This window comes from Anguilla rostrata, chromosome 7 (genome assembly GCF_018555375.3).
Source record: "Anguilla rostrata isolate EN2019 chromosome 7, ASM1855537v3, whole genome shotgun sequence".
Taxonomy (NCBI): domain Eukaryota; kingdom Metazoa; phylum Chordata; class Actinopteri; order Anguilliformes; family Anguillidae; genus Anguilla; species Anguilla rostrata.
Genome location: NC_057939.1, coordinates 51070276 through 51093564, shown reverse-complemented (window position 1 = coordinate 51093564; position 23289 = coordinate 51070276). Strand labels below are relative to the sequence as shown.

Below are 23289 nucleotides of genomic sequence, written 5' to 3'. Positions count from 1 at the left end.
ACTCTTCTACTCTATAGCAGTTGCCATTTGACTCCATTTTGACTCCATTTGACTCCAAACACAGTGGCTCCAAGGCAAGCCCAGGAGCCAATTAATGAATAGATACATTTTCTTAAAACCTCCCCCTGACTAAAACGCAGCCAAACAATCATATATGCTCCAACAAACAAACAATTAAAAAAAAATAATAATAACGTCAAAACAACTGCACATATACTGCAACTAGGTCATGTAGTAGGTTCAAGTCGATTTGGCTGGTATGACTTACAGTACATTTGTGTTTTATTTTGGCCCAGCATTGGGTCTTGATCCACAGTACGGGAACATCTGCTGTAAACTTTAGTCTTTAAATGTCGCCCATTACAGGTTTTGTGACGTGCTTGTAGGTGTGAGTGAAAGGGTGTCATGTCTGAACATCACACAGCATCTCACTGAGACCTAGAGAACAGAATCAGCCATTGCATCATCAAATATTAATTCAAACATCAAAAAAATAATTATTTTCCTATACTTAGCTGTCATTATTTCTATGGCAAATGAATAGGTCAACTTAATAGGTCAACTATTTGTACATTAGTATAAAAAAACTAATTTCATTTGCATGTGTGCCAAATTGGTTTCATAGGATGGTAAAGAAGACCGACTTGCTTTCAAAATTCAGAAACAGATAGAGGCTAGTGATGTTATAATGAGTTCAATTTGTCAGCTGAAAACTAAGGGGCAGACTTTTCTCAACAATTTAATATTCAAAATCAACATGAAATAACATCTGAGGCTAAATCGTCATCCATGTTCACTAACTCTTATTACTTATTAAATCCTTTTTTAGACAAAGTCCAAAAATCTATTATAATAACAATTTAATGACAGACAGAACGTGTTGAGAGACACCTGAAAAAATGACAACACAAAGGCACACTTTACAAATAAAAATTCAAGATATTATTGTTTCAAAAGACAGAGAAACTGTAAATTTTCCATTAGCTCTGTTGTTTTTTGCTGTGTTATACCAGCATGGTTTTGGTTTGTCAATGCCGGCCTCCCACGGAATCATGTGGCCTAGTGTCCTCCAATGGGAGTGCAGGGCTTCAAATGGTCCATTTCTTATATGTCTCCAAAGTAATACATTTTGTTGTTGTTGTTGTTGTTGTTTGTGCACTCAGGTTAAAGTTGGCTGACAGCCTTTCGCATACTCAGAATGTGTTGGAGACAGTCTTGCGCCATCTTGGTGAACTGCTGCACATAAGGCTGGAGGTCTCAGTCTGAGTCTGATGTGGCGGATGCTCCCCGATTTCAGAAGCCTTGGGCGAACCCAGAGCGAAAATCGAACCGTAGTCATATATGTGACAGATCTTGTATTTTTCAGTCAGAGATTCTTTGCTCCAGTCAGAAGTCTGACTTCTCAAGCTGAACCAAGGTTGAATCTGAAGAAGGAGCATCAACAGTAAGGCACATTTATGAAACCGCTCCAGTACACTTTTGTCTGTGGCAAATTCCTAAAATGTGCCTTTTCCCTTGTGTTGTTGTCTGTTTCGCAAATAGCAATAATAAAAACACAAAAGGAAAAAGAGCTGAAGAAATCAGAATAATAAGAGAAACACAACATTACTAAATAATCTTGGATCTGGCAGTTTGAGATACTGATTCTCGCTTACAGGGCAGAGCACCACAGTGACTCACTGACTGCAGTGCCAGGTGCGGAAACTAATTTTTTAACATGGATCCTCACATACTTAAATCAACAGAACAGCACAAAACGCAATGATTTTTAACATTTGCTTTATACAAAAATACTTGTATTTTTTACTCAAAATATCTAAAAATTTACAGCATTCTTTTGGCAAGTCATGCTTCAACTCGTATTATAGTAATCAATGATCATAATAATAAACAACAACAACAATAATAACAATAATAAGAAGAGAGATAATAAGAAGAAATCTTTAGTATGTAACAGTAAAAAAGAAAGAAGAGGAAAGGGAAAGAGAGATGCTGTGATGGGGAGATGTGTGATCGAAGCAGAGGTCTTGAAGTTCCTTGGGCCCAGAGAGGTGTTGTCGCCTGGAAGAATCACAGAAAGGCGTTACCATGGTTGCAACACTCTACACCAATCAAAGCCCAGGGGGCAGGGAGCACGGGGGTCCACAGCTGGTTACCACATTGGGAGTGACACAGGCCTTTTCACTTTGTACAACACATCTAAGGCACACCTTACTTTGGCAATACACCTGAATGCACAGTCTAAATGTGAAGATGAATAAACAGAAGGGTTTTCATTTTTCGACAAGACATCTTCTGAAATAATCATGAGGTAGGTGCAACAAAAAGCTTAAGAGCAATTGTGACAGTTATTTTTTTATATGCTCGTTCCTTTAAAGCATCGGCCAGATTAGATGTCACGGCAAATAAAATATAATATTTGAATGCGTGAGGATCGATGCCTGCGAGCATCGTTTGATCAAAACAAGGCATGGAGATTCTCGGAGGGACGAGTGCTCACCAACGGTCCACAGTTCAGGTAACGAGGCTGGGATTCCTCCGGGTTGGACTTCAGGACAGATCAACTATCAAGACCATCTGTGGCCGCCATCACACATCAGATACCTGAGAAGACAGAAATAGGGCTGTCTCAAAAAAAGAAAAAAAAAGCACTCCAGCTACCGTTTAGCAATCATGTGGTCAACATCGATCATAATTTAATATCTTTTAGTTGACTCAGAAATCAGACTACCTTCATTTTTCATACATAATAGAACAATAACAGCCTACAGGATTGGGAAATAAGTGTATTTCAAAAGACAGAACAATTATCCACTCTACTTCATGTAAGAAAATATCCTCTGTTTAATAACACACTTGCCTCAAATACAGTATGTATGAAATCCCATTGAAGTGACATTGGGAGACTGCCGCTCGAGGTCCTCAGATGCTTGGTTAAAAATAGCCGTCACTTGGCAATGGGGCGATTCATTAATTAGGGGCGATTCATGGGGCAGTTCGTGAAAAATAGGGGCGAAATATGACAGGGCTTTGGTTTTGATGTTCCTCATATTAGCATACGTGCTAACATGGCTAACATGAGAAATGCACAGTTGTGAAAGAGAAAATTAACGCACAGTGTAGCAAAAGTGAACTTTACCAGACGTATTTTATATTCTCAAGAGCCATTTTTCATTCTCATTGGAGCTGGTCTGAACCCAATTCACAGCCATCGCTGTTGCCCAGTCGCACCACGATAAGACAGTTTCCATCTAGCACGTTCTTTCCTGTCATTGACCCACATGTCAGAGCCGTGCTTCTGCTACTTTCAACATGAAAGGGCCGCGCGCGGTGAGCCGCTAATCCACAGGAAAGCCGCCGGGGGTCGAACCGTGGTCCCTGCGCGCCGACGCACGGTGGAAAACTCCCGACTGCGCTTCCGCAGCGCGAGGAATCTACACGGCTTTGGAATTAACTTGGCTGGCGCTCTGCGTCCGGCATCTCAACAAGCCACTAAACCGGGGTCCGTGGCGCGAACCCCCCGCTTCCCTAATGAACGGAACCTCACCAGCATTCGAATGGTAGCCTCTCGTAATTTAAACACGGACTTCAGTTGGCTTAGTCAGGGCCATCGAGCAACGTGCCCCCAGATTAGCAGTTTGTATGCAGAGATCTCAGCTCGTTGGGACAGTGAAGCTTTATCCCTTATTGTTGTATGTTCTGTTAACATTACGAGCTTGTTAATTACATTCCAGCATTCAGGGGATGCTCTTGTCCAGAGTACCTTGCTCAAGAGTGCAATGACAGTGTCCCAGTTGGGAATTTAACCCCCCAATGCCTAACCATTGCACTACCCCACTACCATAAATAAGGTTCTCATCAAACCACTTTAAAAATGGGATGGAGTGTGGAGACATGCTGGCTATTCTTATAAAAGTGTGTAAACCTACTTTTAAAGGATTCTGCCAGACAAAATTCATTAGAACCAATTCTAAATGTCCCTTCTGTTAAATCTTTGGGTTTTGGACTGTGAAAGAGACTCAGGACAGGGTGAGACTCTGGGCCTGGTGATTAGCAAAGCTCATTAAGGCAGCATTTGGACCCCGCCCCTGCTTCGCACGAAGCCGCGAGCCTGTCTGTGAAATATCAGATTTCTGTGTTTACTGCGCGGCTCTGCAGTCTCCTAGGACTGTATTTCCTGAGCCCTCGGGCCCAGAGGATGTGCTGCCATGGCCAGTGGGTGAGGATACTGCAGGACTGTGAGGCATCATGGGTAATTGCTCCTCCATTTTGTACAGGTTTTTAACAGCTTCTGCTCATGGTGGCTGTGGATTCCATTTTTGCTAACATTCAGTGTCTTACTTCAATTTTAATTAAATAATACATAATTATCAAAATAATATACAAATAATCCAAATAAACTTTGGTAATAAGTAGTAAGTAATTTTCAGCTACAGCTATTTAACATGACTGAAAATGATGTATTAAGCACATTCATAAATCACAAGATTTAGACTGTAGTCTCTGCAACTATTGTGCATATATGATAGTACAGTACTAGTCAACTTACCACATTAGTAAAGTTGGCTATTAATTGATGGTAAAAAAAAGACATACATGTGTCTACATACATACAGAACATATTGAGTACAACATGCTGATACTTTGGCTATAGATTAAATATTTTATTTCTGTATAATAGATATATGTAACTTGTATGGATATATGGGCAAGATGATTCATGCACAAAAAAATTAAATCACTTTTGCACAAATACTGTATATGACAGACTGCATTACATTAAATTTTACAAAAAAACAAATGGAAATTTATCATAGTCGGCATGAAAAGGTCAGGGACAGTGCGCGTTCAATGCAAATCTACGTCCACATTATGACAGGAAGGTCAAGGATAAAACCTTCGAATAACTTTGCGAGGATTTTTTCATTTGAAGTCAAGATCATGGGAGCATGAAAGGGGACACGGGCTGGGGGGGGGGACAAAGCAGGCCTTGTTCGTCGCCATGGAGACCGACCGAAATGAAACGGTTCTGGAAACCGCAGCGTTCGACGCGGTAGCTTCCTCTGGCGCTGCTAAAGTGCGTTGGCGTAAGAGTTGGCACACGTGACTCCACTGTGCTTACGCTAATCCGCCATCGTGAATAATCATTTTGCCGGGCGCGAGTATCCTATCCTGAGTTTGGTGCCATTTTTAAATAATGGGATGAAGAGCTGACAAAAACCGCATGGGGGGGTGGAGAAGAGGCGAAATGAAGTGGGCCCCCCAGGGACTGTCATACCAACTGATTTTGTTGAATAAAATACCAGCCACTGAAGGGGGCTGACCACAGGAATCACGGTGACCTTTCCTGAAAGAAATGTAATTATTCGGGTGCGCTTGTGCTTCGCAGCCCTCTCCTCAGGGACCCGTGCCTCCCCCACCCCCGGGAGGATTTTCGGGAGGGAAGATAAGGCCCGGCTCCTTGTTTACCCTCAATTTTCGTTTTCCGCCTCTGCGCCCCGCTGAGAGCGGCCCACGCCCCGAGCCGCTGGCGCTGGCGGATCGCACCAATCAACACGCAGCTCCCAGAGGTCCCCCCCGCGCCCCGTCCCGTCCACCCGGGGGAGGCCCGGGAGCGTGTCTCTTCCTGCCCCCGCAGAGCCAGCCTGGCGGGACCCGGGGAAAGGCCCGAAAAAAAGCCTCCGTACCACGGCTCCGGATTAAATCTGCGCCCCACTGCACAGAACGCTGCTCCCTTCCGTTTATCTGGGATCACAAACTCCGGAAGGCTCCGGAAGGCCATGGTGCCTGACAGTTTTTTTTTTTGTTTTTTTTTTGGTGCGTTCCAGGATTTATGCAGTTAATGCTAGTCGCCGATTGGCCTGAAGAGTCCACACACCTTTGTCTCCGAGGTGCAAAACGGGTGCTGATTGGACGAAAAGCACAAACACAGTGCGTGACACGGCAGCCTCTGGAGCCGCAGTTCCAGCTCCCTGCAAACAAAAGCAGCTTGGAAAAGCCAGGCTTGTGTGTGACAAACGGCCCTGTGATGGACAGCTTCATTCAGGGCTCAGGTTAGCTAACGGGATGTACGCCTGTGTACGGTCACGCACTATGGACTGTGGGTGGTGCCGGCTTTAGGGAGTCATTCTGTGCAGTACAGTTCAGCCGCAGTTCATATCTAAGATCTCCACGCCATGATTCATAGCCTCAGAGTTAGCTTACAATTCCGTTTGATGCACTTCCTTTGATGCCCCATGTCAAATAAAACACATGACACAAAATCAGTAAAACTGCAGTGTAACAAAAAAGAAAAACTGCTGCACTTCTCACTAAATGAACCAGCCCCTGATACTGCAGCGCTGTGACAGCACTATGCTTTTATTAATTATTTTTTTGCTCAACTGTTCAACAATTCAAAGACCAATAATTCCATCAATAGTCTCTATTATTACAATATCCAACACCAGTGAGGTTTGTACCTGTAGCAGTGCAATTGGATTGTTATAATGGCATTGTGCTCCATTGTATGTTTCATGAAAGCCTGGTTTCAGTGCTATAAGCCTGGTTTCAGTGCTATAAGCCTGGTCTCAGTGCTATAAGCCTGGTCTCAGTGCTATAAGCCTGGTCTCAGTGCTATAAGCCTGGTCTCAGTGCTATAAGCCTGGTTTCAGTGCTATAAGCCTGGTTCATTGTCTGTAGTGTTAAGCTGGTTTCAGTGCTATAGCCTGGTTCAGTACATAGGCTAGTTTCAGTGCTATAAGCTGGTTCAGTACTATTGCCTGGTGTCAGTGCTAAAGCCTGGTTCAGGCTATAAGCCTGGTTTCAGTCTATGAGCCTGGTCTCAGGCTAGAGCTGGTCTCAGTGTATAAGCCTGGGTCAGTACATAAGCTGGCCATGAGAGACGGCAGATGTTGCTATCGGAGGAGACAGGCAGCAGCGACAGGAAGCTGCACCTGGCGCAGGCGCTGGCGTTACTCACAGAAATTTCAGCAGAACTGCCTGGACTTCCATCCCTGGGGACCGCCGTCGGCGGGAGGGATCCAGCGAATCTGCGGCCAGGACAAACAAGAAGAGCGGCTGATTCACCCTGTCTGGGGACAGACTGTGCCACCGCCCCCCGCCCCGCCCACGGGACAGGGTCCGGCTGTGTCCCGAAGCCTCTCCGCATGGGCCCACTCACTCAACACAAACCCCCAGGATTCGCTGGGGTCGCACACCCCCCCTCGCCCAACAGCCCCGCCCCCGGTCACACCAAAAGCCCCTCCCCCGCAGACAGTCATCACCTGACTCCCCGAACACAGAAGAACAATGTGACATTCACCTCACCTCCGCCAACAAGCCAGACCCAACCCCCCCTCGCCCCCCTCCACAACCCCTGCTGTTCATTTATTGGAAGGACACACTGCACTGCGTGTACCGCAGATGGAAAGATAAGAGAGGAATCAGTCCAAGATGCACATGGACAGCAAAATGGACGAGGAGCACATGCTTGTGTGTACGAGGTATCGATGCCCAGATCTAAAGAAATGAACAACAAAATGTACAGAGAAAGAACACTCTGGATCTGAGGTTGAGGGTGCAGCTGAACGCCTGCCAGGTAGGCCCCACACAGTGACACGTTCAGTGTTAAATAAACACGGACCACTCGGTGCAGAAATTAACGAGAGCTGTTCAAACAGCGATCGCCCCCAAACTCAAAGAAACAGGGCGAGATTAACGGTCTTTTTTGACCCTCCGCTGCCAGATAAAATGGCCGAGGGGCGGTGCACGGCGCTAATCGATGGACAGCAGGACGCTGACTGAACCCACAGTCTGCAGTACTGCATCTGGGAAAACAGGGGACTGATAGGCTAGGTTCAGTGGCAATGCTGCTGAGTACCCCTGATAAAGGTGTAAAAAACCAGGTGTCAGTCCCAAAACAGTGTGGGGTTACAGAGGCAGGGCCCACTGTGGGATGAGAGGAAGCTTAACCCTTTGAAGAGAAGTTTTTTTGTAATATTTATTTATTTTTTAATTCCAATTCACTGTTCTAGACCTCCATTGCTTTCCGTTACCAGTAGCGATTGTTACATCAGCATTAGAATGTTCAGTTAAGAGCATTCTTATCACATATTTGTGATCTCACCCCTTAAAGGGTTAAAGATTTCTCTTATAGTGTGAGAGAACTGACCGACGATGCAGCAGTAATTAACCTGAGGGACTTGGAGAGATATTCACGTGAGAATTAAGGTGGAAAGAAAAAAACTTGACCTTGACGACCATGTGAAATATTTATATATAGGGGTTAAAAATCTGGCCTGTATAATAAGCGAAAGTTAGCTACAGCATCTCCCCTGTCTGTGCTGGGGCGCATCAGCAATGCAAAGAGTGAGCTCCGATGCAGTGAGGGTGTGGGGGCGTGGCCCTGGTGGGCGTCTCGGGAGGGTGCGGTGAGTGGGGAAGAGCGGTCGCCACGGAAACGATGCAGACGGGCAGCTGCGGAGGTGGGGTTAGCGGACTAAGGAGGAGGCGTGTGCCGCAGGTGTGTGGGTGGGTGGGTGGCTGCGTGGCAGGTGGGAGTGGAGCTCAGGGAGTTTACCTGAGCGTGCAGCGAGGAGGGGTAGGTGAAAGCGGGAGGTAGAGCAGGGGACAGCTCCGCGGGGTACAGAGGAAATGGAGCCCAGACGTCAGGGCTACTGGGGTACAGAGCTGGGACTGTGAGCTCATCTGTGGAAAAAAAACAAGAGAAGGAAGCGGAGTGAGTGTGCCGAGGAAGAGAACACACACGTGCGCGCACACACACGTGCACACGCACACACACACACACACACACACACACACACACAGGCGCACACACACACACAGGCGCACACACACACACAGCGAGGACACAGGGTGACCTTCCACACAGACTGACAGAGGGAGAGAGAAAGAAGCACAGGACCAAAAACACAACGTCCCATCGTCACAAAGCGGAGTTGCTTTTGAGGACAGACAGGGCTAGCGCTAACCGATTTGCATTCAGCATGCCTCGCACCGACACGGGGCCGTCTTTTAACAGGCAGTAAGGACTCATGATCTCCCCAAAAGGCACATGAATCCAGTCATAATCATCGAAGACAAGAGCCCTTCTGTGCTTGGAGCCACCGAACGCAGAGAGGCGGCCGCAGGCCCAAAGGCTTTCCCGTCGCGGAGAGCAGAGAATTCCGCTTAATTATCACCCGAACACATAAAAGCCCACACGGAGGCGTCCAAATTAATGGCATTCCTGTTGAAGTCAAAGGTGAATGCTGTTCCACTCAGGAGCGCAACACTACCCAAGGCTTTGTGTAGTGCGTTATCTTCCATAAGGAACAGGCAAGCCCAGACACACCACAACGCTGCCAATTCAAATATTGCTTATTCCCTAAATACACCCGTGAATTACTGCCGTGAACTGTAGATTCCTGTTTTGAAGGGGCTGCAGCTTGTTTTAGCGCTGCTCAGTCTGGACGGGTTTAGACAAGGGGTCCTTAAAGCAATGGTGTGTAAAAATAAAGGTATCCACGGTCTTCGTCGTCCAGGGCTACTGAGAGCCAAGAGCTATGGTACAGAGAGCAGAGATGTCATGATACAGGGACCCGCCAAGCCAAGAGTCATGGTAGAGCAGGAAACGGAGCCAAGGGTCATGGTACAGAGGGACAAAGAGCCGAACAGAAACACAAACACAAGCCAAACACAGCCATGTAGCTCCAGAAGCCTCCAGCCCATATGCTTGAACACCGCCTTAAATATCTCATTACACCCTCTATACTAAACATCGTGTTCAGCTGGTTAAACTGTCGTCATCTGTTCGGAATGTAAATCGTTCTCATCAGATAAGTTGGTGCTGAACGGGAAAAAAATAAGGCGCTATAAGCATATCTCGGCTGGTCCGCACGATCGGTTGACCGTTACGTCATCGTTTCAGTTAATCGTTTCCTTCCATATTTCTGCTGAAGGACCCCAGGGTATTCTCCCTGACTTCATGCGATATTCGCCAGGCCAGTCATTCTGAAGGAATGCAACGCTGCCAGCCTATGCGCAGCTGTCAGTGTCAGCGTCGCAACGTTTGCTCGACGCGCAGCTAAGTATTTATCTGGAAGGTAAACGCTGCAGACAAATCCGACTGGATTTACATATCATAAATGATAAGAATACAAAGGGATTTATGGCATGAATACTGTGCTGAACTTAAGTGGAGGCTACTGCCGTAGTATAAGTGATATACAAATAAATTGCTGCGCTCAACATTTGCAAATATAAATGTGGGTGTGTGTGTGTGTGTGCACGCGCGGGAGGACATATTGTGTGCTTTATCTGTCATTTGCATGCATGTGTGTATCCTAACAGACTATAAATCGTACATTTAAATCAATTTCCTGCAGTTGCTGAACATTGAGGCAAACTGAAGTTAGTGTGTGTGTGAGAGTGTGTGTGTGTGTGTGTGTGTGAGGTTATAAATTTGTCAGCAGTTACCCACGTGGAAAACCACAGACAGGAACTCTGAATAATTCAGCCTACACTGAATCAGCCTTTGTAATCTGGAATTGGCAGTTGCATGAGGGAAACCACAGAAGCTTATGGCTGGGGGAGATCATTCGTTTTGAAAGGGCACATCAATATTTTAAGATTCTGACCCCCATTTTAGGGGGGAAAAAAAGAAGTCCAACATTTTAACTGAAACATTTTCAAAGGCATATTCCTAAATAATTTTATATATTTATATTCGCATCTATTTGGTCACAGGAGCATATCTGTACGGCCATACACTTAAGCATTTAATGGAGTAAATGCTGCTGATTGTTCTTTGCTTTGGTGGAGATCTCATTGTTATCGATTGTTCCTCCTGGAAGAGAAGGGCCCTTTCAGAAGAAAAGGGGGGTCGGGAGGGTGGAGGGGGGGAAGGGGGGTCCCACTGCAGCGACAGGCGTAACTCACATGGGTCTCTGCTGATGAACTGGGGTCCGGGGCTCTGCTGGGACGGAGGGGGGTTGGGAGTGCCCACCAGCTTGTTCTTGGCCATCTTGGTGTTGGCTTTGGCGAACTCCAGCCGCAGGGTCTGGGGAATCTCCGGGTCGAAGCGGACCCCCTGGAGAGTCCGAGGAGAGACACATGCTGAGACAAACCCCGACGGCAACGGGAGGCCATCTGTCTGCTTTCCGCGCCGCCCAACTTTCATCATTTCCAATCGTAAAACAGAGCACTTCGACTGGAGTGTCTATATGAAAACTAGCTCTTTTGCCCCCAGTCACCTGTTTTTGTCTAATTTTGGGATGTCTAGTAGTGTGTTTGTGCTGCATTGCCTCCCTGTGCACTCCTCTAAAACACGGGACGTTTTTTGTTTTTGTCACACAGCGGCCCCCCCAGGTGAAATCTCACACAATCAGAGGAGGACACTTCATGCACAGCTTGTGCAGGCAAAATGCGGGCACTCTATTGTCCAAGGGGTTTGTTGGTGCACAGTTGGAAAAGGTTGTATCAAAGGAAAATGGAGGACAGGCTGTGTGTCATTGTGTCATGAGAGTTCGATATGGTAAGGGCACCAACATGAGGTTTAAACAAATTCTCAATGTTTACTGGAACACCTACGCACCATTGGTTGGTTTACATTTGTTGACTAAGTAGTCATTCTAACTGGTGCAAAAATAACACGAACATAACTGTGCACACAATTGTGTTTAGTCAACAGCGTACTTTTGGCAGATAGAGGTTGTGTGCAGCTTATCTGCAGCAAGTAAATACTAAATTTGCTTTATTTTATTACTACTTTTATTATATTTTTATGATCTTGTTTTTTCTTCTGTTACTCTGTTTTATTGCTGAACTATGAGCAGCATTATTGTATGAAAGGCGCTGTATAAATAAACATTACATTATTATGAAACAATAGTTGAACACCTATATTTGTTATGACAGACCATGACAGTTATAATATCTCCACAGAAAATAGACTTCTATCCCATAGAAAATAATTGTAATGTGGTTCACTCATCCAGATGAGGTTTTAGTAAACTTGATGACCCAGTTTTCTATACTAATAGCGCTAGTCCTTGGTTTCTAAATGAATTCTATGTTCTGTGTTTTCTGCAAACATGTTTTCCACTTAGTGTTGGTGCCTTATGAATTCTTTATTTTCAAATAATTCTTCAGAGACAGTCTCCAGTCATTTTCAGGATGGCTGCCGAAAACGTGACCACCATTTGAACAATTTCCATAACGATTTCTACGATTTTAACGAAAGTCACGTTGAACACGTTGAACAATGCATTTTGTTTATCCTCAGTTGGTGAGGAAATGATATCACAAAAACAGGAAAAAGTGGATGTCAAAACCATTTTCTTTCATTTAAAAAAAAAAAAATTCTGGAAGAGTTTATGAAACATGATGAAACTTAATTCTGAATGGAAGGAAGTATAATGAGTTTAGCATGAACCACGAAGTGGAACAAAAGGGTCCGAAAGTCATCCTGTGTCCTGTTATGACATCATCGACTGTGGTTTCGTGTCCTGCTATGACATCACCGACTGTGGTTTAGACAGCTGCAGCTTTGTCACAGTTTTCCTTCGGCTTTCGGGGGGCTTTCCAGGTACACAGGGCGGAGGGTGCAGTGAGGTGACTGTCCGGCGGGAGGTCTTCCTCACGAACTCTGGGTCTAATCGTACACGGTGGCCCCAAACAGCTCGGAGCACAAGAACTGGCTGAAAGAGTCCCACTCAGCCCCGTGAATTCTCCAGATTCTTACAGAAATAGTGTGGCTGGATCAAGGAATTCTGGCGCAAGTCAGCTAAATTTATGCGATCGATGTGAAAGCCAGCAACACTTTTCACTTCGATACATTTTCACATTCGGTTAGGCTCGAGGTTCTCTTCATCTGGAACAAAGGAAACGTCTGTTTGCTGATCTGAAAATCAACACAGACGCCACCGGCTACTCGACCCTCTATCAACCCCCAAAAAGAGTGCCTTTATTGTCTTCAGAAATGCAAAGAGCGGGAAATCGTGAAGAACCATCGCTGCTTTTCAACCTGAACGCAAAGGTGTCCCTGTGGAACGTTGCCTGCCGTGCTAACAGCTGAAGCACAAGTTCCCCTGAAGCTAACATGGATACAGGGGGACGGGGAACACCTGTGCAGTCACGCGTTTAAACTACCTCCGCAAAACGACAACAACGGGTCTCACCGATTTCAGACCCTCCTCATCTCTCCATTTGCGATGAAGAGGAAGAAAGAAGAAAGGGAAGTATAAGGTGACGAAGAAGAAGATGAGCATAAAGATGAGGTAGAAGAAAAAGAAGAGGAAGAGGATGATGAAGAAAATGAATTGGTGGAAAAATAAGATGAAGAAGAAACGGTCTTACACTTTCATTACAAGACTGGTATATTATACTGCATGTGTCTGCAATGTGTTGGCAAATGCAGGTGAGAAATGAAAGTTAGAAATGAAATGAAAGTTAATGTTGGCAATAATTTATTGTGTTAATATTAAACTTGTCCAGTCCTCTAAAGAGCAGCATTTGCTTTCTACACACATCCTAGCATTGGCAATGGAACTCAAAAGTAAGATTAAATGCCTTTCTCCTAACAGCTGAGACAAAATATTCCACATAAATTTCAGATTCTCAGACTTTCACCTCTGGAACATTCTCTGCTCTCAGCTGTGGTCCCAGGGAGGATAGCCACACAGAAAAAAGCACCATTTTCAATTTGCAGCTCCAATAAGTGTTTTATTTGAGACATTTCCTTCTAAGCAAACCAAAGAAAGTAGAATGTCAAGCCTTTCAACTATTTTCTATATTACTCATTTGGACCCTGCGAGAAATGACTACCAAAGCTAGGAGCAGTGAATCCTTGCCTTTCACACACAGAAATGTAATAAAGTGTATAAAAAGCTGATACTGACTTTATCACAAAAATAATGTAGGAAAGACACTAAATCAAATTTTAGAGAGAAAAGCAGAAAGAATAACATTTATACTTTATCCATTTTATTAAATATGAGATCATACCTGCTTCTCAAGGTTTTCATGGCTTCAGCTCTACAAAATGCATTACATATATATCCTTAACATCAACACAACTGAAAATTGTAATAAGAAGGGGTGGGAAATTGATTGTGCAGAGAGAGAGACGATGGTAGAAGCAGAAGTATTACAATTTAGCGAGCGATACGGTAACAAAACCATGCTCAAATCTCCCATACATGCACCAGGACGTGCTTGAGTTTGAATTAACTGAGATTAAAGAAGATCCCAGATTACTAGTCTTTGATTTCTGCCTTAAGAATGCTTCTTGTAGTCTCAGCCTTTCTGATATAACTGACCTTGTGAGCTCCGGAGAGACAGCGGGCCTTGCCTATCATGTGAGAATTTCAAGTCAGTAGGTTTTCCCAGAAACCCCTGCTTGTCCATCACAAGCAACTCTTTCAATTAGGGGCACCTCAAATCCAGTGGATGAATTTTATTATTTTATTTATTTAAGAAGCGTGAAGACAGTTCATCTGTTGTCTTTTTCAGTTCTTTCCACGTTATTCAGACAGGAAGAAAAACGGGGAGGGTAACAGATAGAGATGGGATCACAGCAAAGAGAGTGGCATGGCTGGGATTCGAACCCCTGGCCACATGGGGGGGGGGTGGGGGGTCCCCAAAGTCTCCCCAACATCCTGTTTATTTGATGTATACTGCGCAATTCTAATTAAAAAGGAAACTGCATTTCATAAAGGCTCATCTATAATAGGACCTTCCTGGACACCAACCCCTAGACAAATCCCAACCAGCCTTGTGAATGGCCCCTTTAACAAACCCAATAGGAGGTGCTTATGCATAACTGGCTTTTATAGTGCCTCCATAGTGTGAAGGGACAAGAATATATGATTACAGGTCTTAACCAAACAGGGAAGAAAATGTATTCTTCCCATTCAATTTATAGTTTCTCTATGTGCTTAGGAAAAGTGTGTGGAAACACCAGACACTGCAGTATCAAGTTTGCTTCACAGGAAACACATTATGGACCACATAATGTATTACAAATAATAAAACCCTTCATGGAGAATCCAACAATGTCAAAGGAGAAATCCCTCCAGTACAGTATGCTGAGAATAGCATTCTGTCTGTCCTATGCTACATGCTGTGAGTGATATGGAACAGAGTACAGATTTAGCCCTGATGACAAACAGAGCATTTAGCGAGCACGCTGTCGAGAGTGTCCTGCGAGGGAAGGTGGGCAGGTGAGAATGGGGCTTTGCGATTAGGAGTCTGCGGGTTCAATTCTCGAACGGGGCACAGCGCTGTGCTCTCCCAGTGAGGCATTTAAAACCTGAACTGCTTCAGTGAATATCAGGGCTGTATGAACAGGGGCTGTATGTGTACACAGTGAGGGCTGTGTGAGGTGCTCTTGTTAAGACCTGCTGAAATGCGATGCATTGTCATTGCTGAATGTGTGACGGCCCCTCCCTGGGCACACGGACGCGTGTGAGAGCGGGACAGCTGGGGAGGTGGAGAGGCACCGGCGGGGGGACAGCTGGGGCCCCCGGTACTTACATTCAGAGCGTTCTTCGCCGCTTCCGCCTCTGACCGGCTGTCGAAGCTGACGAAGCCGACCGGCTGGAGGAGGCACGGGAGGAAAAAAGAGAGGAGACGGAGAATTAGGGCTCCCGAAATGCACAGGGGCTTTTGCTGGCCGTGAGGCCCGAGGCCGAACCCTCAGATCATAAGAGCTAGAGGAGACGGCGCAGACTTCAGCTAGCGCTGCCTTATATGAGCCGAAACACCTCTCGTACCGGGCGAACGGGGGAGTGGGGAGTGTGTGACGGGCAGGTGGGCGGGGTTAGTGGGCGGGGGAACACGCTTCCTGAGTGTTGCGGGGAAGATTTCGACAGGCTGGAAGCCCTCCGGGAGAGAGGAGGCGCGGTCGCCGTGGGAACGGGATGGACCGCTGCCCGCCGTCGCCCCAAATAAAGGCAGCGCGCGGGAGGAGAGCTCTCCCGGGAAAGCACCCGGCAGCGGAAAATGCTGCCCTGCCTGGACGGCAGGCAGTACGCTTTCTGAGGGATTCCGAAACAGCGAGGCTGACCCGGACCCCCAAGCAGCGGCCTCCTCTCCTCCAGACACCGCGGCCCGGGTTCTGGGGCGGGCGGGGGGGGGGGCTTCTGAGTGAACTGGGAGTCTCAAGCAGGCAACCAAAAAAAATAAGTAAATAAATAAATAAATAAATAAATAAATAAATAAAAGGAGAGAGAGAGACAAAAAGAAAAAGGGAAAAAGCAGGACGCGCGCCAGGAGTATAAATAGAAGGCTGGCAATCCGCTGCTATATATGGAGATGGCTGCGCTGCTGCCCCAGAGGAGCCGGGATCGATTGTTTATCATCGTTCCCTCGCTGTGCATTAGTCAAGATTAATGCCCCGGACCGGGCCGATATCATCGGAATGCGGCGATGTTGTGGGAGTGTGGAAGTCAAACGACTGACTCCAGAATCCCCCCCCCGCCCCACTCCACCCCCCCGCCCCGCCCGACGTTCTTTTTACTTTTCTTTTTTTTTTTATGCCACCGGTCGTAAATCACGGTGGACTCTGCTCGTCCCCAACAAGCTCTAAATCACAACGTCTGAGTGAAGATGCTCTCTCTCTCTCTCTCTCTTTCTCACTCTCTCTTTCCCTCCCTCTGCCCCCCCCCCCCCACTCTTCTTTCATTTTTACCGAGTTGCGTTTTTAATCACATCTTTACTGGAAGATTTTCAGCAGGAATTCTTCCAGATCTCTGTGAGACAAAGTCTGCGGAACCACCTCTAGCTTTCAAGCAAATCTCATTACCCCTGACTAACCCCATTCAAGCGCTGAAGGGGGACTTCACTTCTTAATCCCCTCTGACAGCCCCTGTTAATTTGAAAGTATAAATTTCCTCTTAGTGCAAAAAAAAAAAAAAAAACCTCAAACCTACGGCTGCTACACATCTTCGACAGAGATATAGATCTCTTCCACTTCATCAATACCTTTCTATTAAAATTCATTTGTTATAAAACTGACACATTTCCCAGGGAAAAACGCAACCAATAAAATTACTCAGCGAAAATGTCTGCCAGAGGCCATTTTAATACCAATGATAGATTTAACGACTTCCCACGTGGTACGTGTGTGATGCATTTAAAATGCGATGATCACAAAATCACAGTTTGGTCTGGCTACATGCCTCATAATCGCTATGTGGGCGATTTTACGTACAGTGGGGCTTTTATGGGGAGTGCAGAACACAGCTTGTGGCTGCTCTAATTGGTTGCCCACGGACACACTCCACACCAAGGTTCACACCCATTGGACGCAGGTGCTGAGCTTGTACTGGGGAGCTCCTGACATTCTAACAGGAAGTACCCCCCACAGAGCTGAATGTGAACACTGCTTTAACGCTGCCAAAATAACAGCCAGAACACGCTGCAAATTATGTGGAGCGTGTGCACGGTTGATTTTGAAGTGGTCCGTATTGCTATAATCAAACATTGCTTCAGCAAAAACAGGCACCATATTCAGGGCAGTGGTCCAGAGGCAACACAGATTGAAATTGAGGGCCAAACACAAGCTCGGTTGCCACTCCGGTATCCATTAGGATGCCTTGGTATGAGTTTGAATGTAGCTTAACGGCTAATATTAGATAGACTGGCAGCCAAGCCTGCATTCAGGCCACGATTTCAACCCAAGAGTTGCCACCAGTAAATTCTAAACAAAAACAACAAAAAACCTGTGATTAACATGAAGCAAATGGCACCAGGTGTCTTAGTGACATAAGCTGGATCCCTCTCTTGAGAGCAGTGGTCAAGGAGAACACATATATACCATACATGCAATTACTTATAAGGTACAGTTAGGCTACAGCATATCCAAAACCACACTTTATCACCTCTCCCTGAGCTGTGTTTCCACGGAGATCTCCGTGACAACTCGTATTACTTTCCAACACCCTTCCAGGAGATGTCGAGCACCCCCCCCCCCCTTTTTTTTTTGCACTACTGTGCAGTCCGAATAACAACAGCCCATTTTGCGCAGCTATTCTTCCTCCCCACACGCATAGATATTTATTTTCTTTAATCCTACGGAACAACCCGCGCAACTTCCCCCCGTCAGGTAGCATGAAAAGCCGGGATGTCAAAGACAACAAAGGCTGCCTGACAGCAGAAAGAGGTGCGAAGGAAAGCGACACACTGCTAATCCCCCTGAAACGGTGTGTGGGGCCCCCTTAAGGTTTGGGGTGGCAGGCCACGCCCTCATTTAACATGGCGCAGTGTTACCAAACACCACACCGTGCTTACCTGTTTGGAGGTGAGCTTTATTAGAGAGCCTTCATAACCCTGAAAAAAAAGCAAAACAATTATCACAGTTAAGAGGTGCTATATTAAAACCAATATTCATAAATATTGTAATAAATATCTTACTGAATAAAGAAAAGAAATGCAAAGGATGGTAATATTTCAGTTCCTGTAACCTGTTTTGTTGGGGTTTCTTTAACTCATTACAAGGATTCGGTTATTTACTGCATTGATTTTTAATGCATTTATTTGACCAAACAGGTACTCATCCAAAAAATAAACTAACTACTACATGATTTTTTTTTTTTTTTTTAGACATTCAGTATTTGAAGTAATGTGAGATGGACTATTTTCCAGATGAGGCATGATTGTACATGAAATGAGATCTCTGGAGTTCAGCCACTTGAGACAAAGTGGAGTGTTTGTTCTCCAAATCAGACCTTCTTGAGACCAACACAGACAGAGAAGTAACCGAACCATCAACAGCCATTCCTGTAAAAACACTCAAACGTAAACCGAACGGGAACTCGGTGAGTGCCGATTACCGCAACGCATCCACAGGCTAATTAACGAATGAGAAACTTACACCACAAAATACGGCGGTGGGTCGAACAAAGGGAACACAGCAGCGAAGGGTTCTAACGGTCAAGGGTTCTGGTGCCACAGCTCAAATACCCTTTGCATGACTTGATGACCCTTGATTCACTCCCTCTTGGGAGTGGTGTCGTATTCCTTCTAGAGAATTCCAGACACTGGTAGACCCTGTACTACACTGTACGCAGGCTTGTAATGGTCACGCATTGGTGGCTCAATGCCTTATTAAGTGGCTGTGTATTCGGTGTTTATGTTATTCGCTCGCCACCTGTACATGTCAATTATGAACAATGTTTTTTTTGTTTTTTTTTTAACGGGCTTTTCAGCTTTATTGGACAGGATAGTTTAGAGAGACAGGAAGAACGGGGAAGAAAGAGGGAGACACATGCGACAAGGGTCGCGCGGTCAAACTCGAACCGTCGACATCACGGCTCATAATGAGCATGCGGACAGTGCTCTACAGACTGTGCCGCAAGACACTGCATTACCAACAATGTTTTGAGTGAAAGTTTCTAAGATATTATGCTAAGCCAGGACATACGCAGCTTACCTTAAATGGTCTGAACAAGAGATAAAGCTCCCGGGGTTTGATATCGAGTGGCAAACCACTGACGAACAGAGTCCGAACCTAAAGGGAGGGAGAGGCAAGAAGGTTAATGAAGTTTCTTAAGCGGCCTCTGATTATAGAGGTCTCCAGAGAAACAATTTAATATCTCTGCCAAGTTCAGCGATAATTACGTTTGTTCCATATGAAATACAGAATATAGAGACAGCACAGAATAATAGTGTTGAATATATATAGACATAAATATACAGGGACAAGTGTGTTAAATATGGACATATAGGAAAAGTTTTGTTAAACCAGCTAAATCCCAATAAACTTTGAGTCAAACACATTTAGGCTATGCAATGCAATAAAGGTCTAAGTAAGTTCTATTTTAATTGGGATTTTATTGAGATACATCTGTGTTGGTGATGTGTCTTGACTGGTGTGATGTGTGTTGGTAAGAGCACCGTTTTTCAGGTTTCACGCACCAGACAGGAAGTTCTCCCCTTTCATTATTTACAAATAATACCTATAACATTACGAATCCTCAGTAGGGGAGAAGGCCATGGCATTTAACCAGAAAGCTGAGGGTTCTGACGTAAGAAGGTTTTGTGAATGTAGGTGCTCTTTGGAAAAACCATAGGAGGCAAACCTGAGGCAACAGATGCAGACAAAAATTCCCAGGCGCTCTCCACGTTAAAGTCTTTAACTTAGCGCTAGTTCATGCTGAATGTTAAAAACACTGACATCATCATCAGGGAGCCTTCGGGCAGAAACATGTTGGTGTTTTTTTAATGTGCAGCATGAGCTAGGCCTAAATTAAAGGCTTTTTAATATATGAAGAATTTCCTGAGCATTTCTGTCCATATCGGTTCTAATAACATCTTTCTCTCGCAGAGCAAGAGCCAGAGTTTTCATCGGTGAGCAGGCTTACAGCTGGCGCAGAGCAGATTCACAAATATTTACGTCATGTGGGCGGACATGTGTTCATTATCAGAGAAATATAGGCTACCCATTTGTATAGCAGCGCAAACATTCGACAGATCTTTGTTTATTCTCATTTTGTTTTAGCAAACATCTCTAGTTGCGGTGAGGTTTTCTTGCCTTGACCATGTGGTCTCTTCTGTGCATCTCCACAGAAAAAGTTGCGAGTAAACACAGGAAATTAGCAAAGGTGATCACGCTGTGCACGTCTTTTAAGTTTTTTTACACAAAGTTCACGGCAAACTGAAGGCCAGCAGGACTGACCAACGTGTGAACTGTACTGGTGCTAACAAGGGGTTGAGATGACACAGATGCACAAAGAGGCCATTCAGCCCCAATCATACTGGAGCTGAAAAGCCATCCATAACCTTCTCACCCCGAGTCTTATCTTATCACCCCGGACAGACAGATAGAGACCGCAGCCGCCTCTCGCAAACAGAGCGAGGGGGGGGGGGGGGGTGAACAAAGCTCTGGTCTCTTTCACACACACATTTTTGGGAGCGGGACAGCCCTTGTGAACAAAAGGCCTTCTGAATCACGCTGGGCACAGCCAGAGCACACTCATTACCTGCCCGTGAGAAGGAGAAAAAAAACGAAAGAAAAAAGAACAGGCTTTTGTCTGTCGTCCTTTTGTTTTAGGATTCAAACTGGCGCAGACTGCTCACCTGATTGGGTCACCTGTTAATTAGCGATACCACTGTATTCACAAAAGACAGACTTTTTTTATGAATGAGTCAAAACAAAGCCATACTGTGATTAATGCATTGCACTTGCACAACAATTGGATGGTCTGATACAACCGTACGTACCTGGAAACCTAACATAACCTTACATCACTCAACTAGTGTAATCGGTCCAACCAAGAGATCATTTGTGTGTAGTGGGACATTGTGAATATGGGGTGTGTGTGTGTGTGTGAGGATTGAGTGATCTACTATGCTAATTTCAAGTGCTGATGTAATTATGCCATGCATATTAGTATAGCCACAAGCTTTAAATACAGTAGTTCCCGTAACTATCAACTCACCAAAATGTGAATTAAAGATATTGACGTTACCATAGAAAATGTTTATTTTTGGCCTGCATACTCCAGTGTGCAGATATAACAAGATATAACAACATGTCTTTCACATTAGACTTTAAAATTCTAAAAAAGCCATTTAAATGATATGTATTAAAAGGTCAAAATATTTTATAAAAATAATTTTAAGGAAGGGTTCTTGAAACTACTGATGTCAGAGCGGTCTTAAACTTTAAACTGCCATTCGTTTCATCTGACCTTTCAAACACGCAGGGTAAGTCTGATGCGTAACTGCTCCTCAGCACTGCGAAATGACTTTTAGTGCGCATGAATCATTTACCTTATAAGGAGCTGTGTTCTTGCTCGCTGACAGAGTGAGCGCTCGGAACAAAAACAGGAGGCCCACCACCAGCCAGCCCCAGACTTCTAGGAGCACAGTGCGGTTACCTGGCAACAGTTTGGGAAAACTCACTGCCCTGAGCTAGGAAACATCAGATCCTATTAAGGAGAACGACTCTGTGTGCCCCTTCGGTTGCACATAGTTTTAATTGTCTATATGTGTGATGCCATTGCAAGCGAATGTGGCTATTACCTTGTTAGCAACCTCCCTCCCTCCCTCTCGCTGTGGTACAGCGCACTCCCCGTTTTCAAAGGCAACTGTATAAATTATCTGGTGCATCGGTGAGTTTGATAGAGATATATATATTTATACATAGATCAATGCAACGCAAGTCATAGTCATAGAACAGTGGGGACAACCGGTCTCTCAGAGTAGAATTGTTTACATACAGGTATAGCACCACCTCACTGTAGAGGACTGAGAGTGACAAAATGCACAATACTAAAGGAAAACCCAGTCAGTGGCACTCAGTGGAGGGTTATACTCAGAGGGCCCCACACACACCAGGCATGTTCGCACAGCGAGTTTCGCTCTCACAGGCTGCAATCATTCACTCATTCGAGCCACAGCCGTCAAGTCCTTCCCACCCCCCACCCCCCCATCAAAAAAGCAGCGCCGGGGCTGACTGAGGCAGCTCGGGGAGAAGGGAGAGATTCAGTGGAGGAGGCAGGGCAGGGAGACAGAGACCTGTCACTCGGTGCCTGTCCCCGGATAGAGGGAGGGGGGAGTGAGTGGTGGGGGGGGGGGGTCACGGACGGGGTCCCGATTCTCCACTGCAGAGGAAACGTGGGCCTCATTCGGTGAGGAACATCGGTCTGTCAGCCAGCAGCCCCCCCCCGGACCGTCCGTCATCAGTCAGGCCCCCGAGCAGCACAAGCGTAGCCCTGAGTCTTTCACTGACAGAGACGCACAGACACGCGCACCTCCCCAGCACAATGGGAGGAGGCCAAGCATGGCTGACCAGGGCGCGGCCGAGACAACCGCTTCTCCTAACGTCAGACTTTCAAAAGCACCAGGAGCTAGCAGCTCAACGGCAGGGCGTTAGTTTGTTTGGTATAAACCTCGCATCTGTTCTACGTGCGCCCTACTTTTACGCCCGTTCTTTATCGCGTGTTTATTGTCCCCTCCCTGCTAATCTTTTCACAAGCTCCAGAGCGCCCAGGGGTGGTGAGAGGAATAGCTTCCCCTGGGCAACGGATCGGATTCAAACGGCAGACGACGGAATTCGAATTTAAGGGGATTTTTAAGTTAATTACAGGGGTCGGGTCAAGCTAAAGGTCAGTCTCAAGTTTGGGGTCAGGTCCGGGGTTGAGAGTCAAGAGTGAGGGATTATGGGAGGGGTCCAGCCTTAGCAGAATTCATGCATCACTAAGAAAGCAGGGCAGATGTTTACCACAGATTTCTCTCACAGTCAGTATTTTCATGTGAGCGAATGATTTAGACTGGCAATTATTAGCCCAAAAGGCTTTCTGT

At 45.6% G+C, this 23289-nt stretch overlaps 1 protein-coding gene across 3 annotated transcripts in view; it reads right to left on the bottom strand.

Annotated features, from left to right (window-relative positions):
- Window positions 1-843: 843 nt before the first annotated feature.
- LOC135259952 (RNA-binding protein with multiple splicing-like) overlaps window positions 844-23289 on the bottom strand; it is a 28036-nt gene continuing 5590 nt past the window's right edge. For 2 of the 3 annotated variants that reach the window (XM_064344943.1, XM_064344942.1), the window contains 8 exons: window positions 19415-19492; window positions 18274-18312; window positions 15517-15579; window positions 10921-11071; window positions 8561-8688; window positions 6962-7031; window positions 2501-2604; window positions 844-2061 (listed from right to left, as the gene is read on the bottom strand). In XM_064344943.1, the coding sequence (XP_064201013.1) occupies window positions 6969-7031; window positions 8561-8688; window positions 10921-11071; window positions 15517-15579; window positions 18274-18312; window positions 19415-19492 (522 nt within the window). In that variant the 3' untranslated portion in view covers window positions 844-2061; window positions 2501-2604; window positions 6962-6968. The remainder of the gene's footprint in view (window positions 2062-2500; window positions 2605-6961; window positions 7032-8560; window positions 8689-10920; window positions 11072-15516; window positions 15580-18273; window positions 18313-19414; window positions 19493-23289) is intronic. The other variant, XM_064344944.1, reaches the window with a different exon arrangement.